Here is a 6,000-nt window from a genome sequence, read left to right as displayed (position 1 = left end):
ACGTTGTAGATTCTGGCATCGGACGCGGTGAAGACGGTGACCATCACATTATCATGTATAGTACGTTGGTTCAAATGCCATCCGCACACACCAGTTCACAGAACGCGCACATCAAATGCCAACTTATGAGCATTTAGTCTCGCTGACCACTTGTGTAAACTGGATTGCGTTTTTCTTGGTGGAAATAAAGCGAATGACTTGCACTAGTTTACCTACAGAAGATCATGACAATAAGCATTACTTTCTGACTCGGGGAAGGGGGGGGGGGCAGGTGTGGGGTTAAGATGGGAAATGAGGGATATTGTTGGGAATGTAAGCTACAAAGTATTGCTATGTTCATTACTATTGCTATGGCATTACTCACTAGCTGTCTGTTTGGGGCTTTAGGGAAGTGGCAGCTCGCCATTGAAGTAGCAATAATATGAAAATAGCAAAAAAATCTGATATCTTTTTCCCCTTGGAGAGGCAAAGTCATCTGCACATCAAATGACGCAACTACGCCAAGTGATGTTGCCAAAGGTTACGCCATAGCAAATAAAAACCTACGGTAACCTTCAGGTTAGATGAAAACCGCATGGACAGCACCTACGCCCACAGTTCAATCTACAGCCAGGAGCGAAGGAGTTGTTTCAGATATTTCCGACAGCTCTGCCGCGCGGGTGCCCTTCGGAACCGAATAGTAGCCGAGGTCTTCACTCGGCCTTGTCCGGCCATCTTCGAGGTTCACGAGGAGGCCCGTCGCGACATCGTCGGCCAGCTCGGGCGGCGAGTTCCTGCGGCGTTCCGGCGAGGTGAGGAACTCGGGCTCGTTGGACGAGCAGTTGTTGTGCTGGTTCGCAACCCTCACGCAACTCGGCGAGTTCATGGGCACGTAACTCAGGGAGGTGGTGTACGTCCCTTCCAGATGAATCCGCTGCACGTCTTCGGCGCTTGGCGGCGCCCTCCCATTAATGTCCATTGGTCCGCTGCTCCCACGGTTTGGATCTCCGTCGTTGATGGTACGTGTATTTGAGAGTTCCCCAAGTTGAGCGTACGGATGCATGGAGGGATTCACGGAGTACAGCTCAACTCCGGCGTTTTCCTGAACATGTGCAAACAAAATAGTCATAGCTTTGAATTTTCATTTCCAAGTAAAACATTATTTAGTCACTACAGATATAATGGCATAACAATTCGCTGAGAAGGATCGACTATCATAGCGTCCTCAGTTTGATTAAGCTAAAGAGACATTTATTTGGTTAAAATGAGGGTATGGCATCACCACTCAACAAACTTCCTAGTTTGCCATAGTGACTGTCGACACCGTTTTGCAAAAACACACATACACACACAAAAAACCCCGCACAAATCTTTTGAAAATCAATAACCTATTCTTTTTATGACGTATGAAACCTTCATGGTCCGATTTGTTTGCTTTCACACTGATCATTAAAAGGTAAGGAGGGCCTGAACATTGGGTGACACTTCAAGACTTAGCAAGTTGTCATCATAGTATGATCATACGCACTTTGGGTTCGTCACTTGCCTCTCGTTCTATCACTTCCTGGCAGGACGGTGAGGGCGGGCCAGTCCCGTTGGTGCGCGGCAAAGTTGGCAGCCTCCGACTGCGCATGCTCTTTTGTTGCCACACGGAGGAGCCCGCTGTGTTGAGAAAAGTGGAGCTAGATTGTGAACACACACTCACTGGTTAACCCTTTGTGTGCATTGAGTGCTGATTGGCACAAAACTCTCATAGTTTTGTACACACTGTCCGAAGTCGTACAGCACAGAAAGGGTTTATTACCTTTTCATCTCATTAATCACTTCAGCATTCCCTCTCTCAATTGCTCAAAAGCAAAAAACATATATTGAAGGTCATCAGCCACATCCTGAACAAAATTTAACACCCCAATTATTTTTTTTTCCGTGTCAGAAAAGTAGACTCAATGCCAAGAGTTAAGGTATTAAACAAGATTGCCTATAAAAGTATTTTCTTTCTTTTCATGGCATTCATTCTATTCCATAAAACTCTCTTCTGCATCACTGGCTACTTGCATGAACATTTTTGTTGTTGCTCTGGTAAGGAAAAGATAGTAGAAGTTTGAGAATATTAAAGCTAGCATGATTGGTCCCTTCCTGCTTGAAGAAAACAGCTGAGTAAGGGTTGAAAGTTGTAAAAGTTGTAAAGTCTCCCCTTCTCGATTTCTTTCTTCAGTGTAGTCCAGCCAGCATCATACAATCGCCTGACGGTCCCTCATTGTTTGATGCATGTAGTAACATTCGCTGAATAGCAGTTGACAAAAGGACTGAAAAATCATAATCATTGTTTTTCCATCGTTGAGTTGTCTTTTACTACACATTGTATTGAAATAGAAGACATCCACTTTTTGATTTCCCCTCCGATCTCACCTCTTTTCCTGTTCCAATGCCATGCCGCTATGACAATGACAACAGCGAGAACACAGACAGCAGCGCCCGCAGCGATGGCCACCAGGGTAGTCATACTGAGGCCGGCATTCTCCTGGGGATCTTGGAGAGCAGCTGAAAACAAGCAACAAAAACAAGGTCAAAACGTCACGTTTAACTCGTTCAATGTCACCGCATCACCGGTGTAACATTAGCGAGCTTCAGATCTACGACGCTCATTGTGACTCCCCTCCTCGCGGGATGGATAATGAAATCACCTGTCTTGCGCATTATTGTGCAAAACACTATTTTGTCTTTGCTTTCTTTTGTTTTGATTTGCCTAAAAGCCGCGTCGTAGGGTAAGAATCTCAGATCTAAAGCTCGATATTTCATAGGTGTAAATGACGTTAAGATGAACACACAGATATGAAGCAGCATAGAATGGACCTTAAACAGAAATCAGAGGACTTCACGGCTCTTGATAACTCCAAATATCAGAACAGCAACGACGACGACGATAACAACAACAACAACAACAACAAAAACAACAACAACAACAACAACAACTGACCACATTGATCAATTTGGGTTTGTGTGCTTAGAAGTCTACTCTTCCACGTTTCTTTGCAACATTATGCCTTGGAATACGCTTCTATATCACCTTGCACTCAGAAAAGCTTTATGTTGAAAATCACAGCATATTGGAGGTGCATTTTTAAGTTCCTGGTGTCCTGAATCGGCAACTCGACAGTGTATGGCTACAATGCGCACTGCCTAACACCCTTTATCGGTTCGTGCTATCAGAACGGGGAGCCATTACACCGGCATGACCCGAACATTCAGTGCCGATTGACGAGTTCTTAATTCATGTGAAACCATTACGAAACAACATGACTGTATTAAAACCAGGCGAACGCTTCCTTACCAGACTATATGTATCTTTAGTCACCTTGTCGGAAATTGTCTTTCACCCTATGGATGTATCAGGGCCTAAACACTATACAGTTTACTTCCATTTTCCGCGTCTTTGACTTAGCAAAGTCAAATTACAAAGTCATCAACCTTTTCGCACATTCGTTGCTGTTGTTTCCTCTTAAAGCAAAGTCATGTGGTCCAACGAAAGAGCAGTTAAGTCTATTGAGCAGACGTTACTGAATGGCTGATTCCAGCAAGTCCATTGTTTCAGATATCTTTCATGTTGTTTCAGGCGTTACTTTCACTTTCGTCCAGCACCACATTTCCAATGTACAAATCTGACTTTATATCAATATTTGACTTCGGCACACCGATGACTAAAAAGGAATTAAGCCAAAAGAACGACAGCGGCAAGATAAACTTCCGCTTACAAAGGAAAATGAATCGCATGTGATTATTACACACCCCCAAAGCACCCAAAACACTAAAATAAATAAGTCTATAACAAGTCGCATATACTCTGATGCCTGCATAGCAGACCGGAATTATTCAAAAATTGTTCATGGCCATTAGCATTGTACCTTAATAAAAAAAAAAAATCCAGGCTCCTTGCATGCCTAGGTCACTTCGCATTAGAACAATTCACTGTGCAATTGTTCAGAAAAAGTCGCACGTCATAATAGGAAATGAGAGCAATTCGAATTGAGCACACTGTGGCTCGAGCAATCATGGTAGTTGTTTCGAAGTATGGCTTTCCTTTAACCTGTAGACAAAATTCACTTTACATTCCCAAATAACAATCCTAGCAGAAGTTACGGGGGAAGACGACATTTTTTTTTTCAGCCAACGGGCATGGACCTTTCACTTTGACCTTTGAACTTAAGCCCCTATCATAATCATCATCCATATCAGTGTCTACTCAGTTGAATGACTCCCTGTGACTTCCAAAATCATAGCACATTTCTTGCTAACGTCAGGGCTGGTAGACAGTAGTTGCAGCCTAAGTACGATAATACCTGACGTTGACCACCTTCACTACTATCATGTCACGAAAATATGTAGACTAACGGACAAAATGACCGAGGGCTACCTGATTAGCGTACCGACGCATATAGTGACCAAGTGACTTTTGATCCATGGACCAACTGACCCAGGTTATGGCCCGAAGACCCAAGACAGCTTGATATTCGAACTCACCAGGAGTCGGGATTAGCACCCTGTCAGCCTCACTACAGGCGTCCAGCGCAGAACTCCCACAGCTTACGATCCACATGCGGGAACTCGAGGCGCTGTTATTCAGGGGGATTCGACCCCCGAACTTGACGCATGATTTACCCGGAGTTCTCCCACCGCCGACCTCATTCTCGTATTCGACCCGGAAGCAGAGATTAGCCGGAAGTGAGCTGTGACTCTGGTTCGACTTTGAGCGCGTGACAACGGAGCCCCCGTCCTCGAAGTCGTACTGCGCGACCACATCTGTATGGGGTACGAAAACGGATCACAACATAAAATGCACTTGTAAAAGTTTTAATATACACTATTTTTGTGCGAGTTTCCACGTATTGGCAACGGCTTTGTCTACATTTGAAGCTGAATAAAAGTTATTCCGTTCCATTTAATGAATAATACATTTCCTGTCGATGTATATTGTATTCATTCATCTACGCAGATACCTTTCTACATGACGTATTCATACCTACCCATGTACAAGTGCATAATCTTATCCTGTAATTATCCGAAACAAATCCGAGAATAATCACAGTCCAAGTTTCCTTATATTTATCACTACAATACTTTCATAGTGCAAAATAACTCTAAAAGTTGAACAGGAGTGATATCACTTGTAAACATAGTTGTCGTGCAGGGATATATGCTACAAGCCTTCCATTACCGAAGGTAACTTGTCTCTGTACAATGTCAGTGACAATGTGGATTGGAGGTCTTGAGCGGTTTAAATGTATATGCAGAAAAAACAAACAAACAAGCAGACAAGGTGATGTCTATAAACGGTAACTACATAATGTCAAGACTTACCCAATTCACTAGGAGACAGCGCTGTAGTGAGCAAAATAGAAAGAAACAAGCATATAAAGGAATGAGGCTTCATTACTTCACGAATTAATTCAAATGTTACAAAACTTAAAGCTCTCTGTCCATGGCTGGTGTATAAAACAATAATGTTCTGTGAGTATACTTTGTAAAATACATTCGAAAACACGGCAATGTGATTGCGCGAAGCATTGAAAAACAAAACAAAACGAAACAGGAAAACGCAGAAACTACTGCAGAACTATATACGACCTATATGTGTGTGACCTGCGCAAAGCGATCGAATGTAGCACCATGGTCTATACAATTTCGATGTAACCTATCTTTCCGGGCACACCAAACGGAGAACAAACTCTACCAACTACTCTCTTTCAGAGTATAGTTATTGCCTTGATATCTTGGAACCGATTTTTTATTTTTGGATTTGCTCAAAATGAAAAAAAAAACCGGCTCCATTGTATCTCTTCGAATCCCTACGAATACCTAACGTATACAAAGAACGTCAAACATGTCACGAACTATTCTAGTATTAGCAACAGATGCGAACGCATATCTTCAAATTTTCGAATTCGTTGGACATTCGTTGGTTTAACACGCTCTAAGTGTGACGGGGCCCTAAGCCATTATGGATTATCATTTGATCTGTAGCTG

General features: G+C 43.0%; 1 protein-coding gene across 1 annotated transcript in view; it reads right to left on the bottom strand.

Moving 5' to 3' along the window:
- Window positions 1–267: 267 nt before the first annotated feature.
- LOC139736387 (nephrin-like) overlaps window positions 268–6,000 on the bottom strand; it is a 31,584-nt gene continuing 25,851 nt past the window's right edge. Inside the window, exons 8-12 of the mRNA XM_071647142.1 lie at window positions 5,335–5,355; window positions 4,369–4,776; window positions 2,389–2,520; window positions 1,508–1,641; window positions 268–1,081 (exon numbers count right to left, since the gene is read on the bottom strand). Of these exons, the coding sequence (XP_071503243.1) occupies window positions 599–1,081; window positions 1,508–1,641; window positions 2,389–2,520; window positions 4,369–4,776; window positions 5,335–5,355 (1,178 nt within the window). The 3' untranslated portion in view covers window positions 268–598. The remainder of the gene's footprint in view (window positions 1,082–1,507; window positions 1,642–2,388; window positions 2,521–4,368; window positions 4,777–5,334; window positions 5,356–6,000) is intronic.

The sequence above is a fragment of the Diadema antillarum genome, unplaced genomic scaffold (genome assembly GCF_040938485.1).
Source record: "Diadema antillarum isolate AM-2024a unplaced genomic scaffold, OU_Dant_1.0 seq00000643_RagTag, whole genome shotgun sequence".
Taxonomy (NCBI): Eukaryota; Metazoa; Echinodermata; class Echinoidea; order Diadematoida; family Diadematidae; genus Diadema; species Diadema antillarum.
This window is presented reverse-complemented; position numbering and strand designations above follow the sequence as displayed.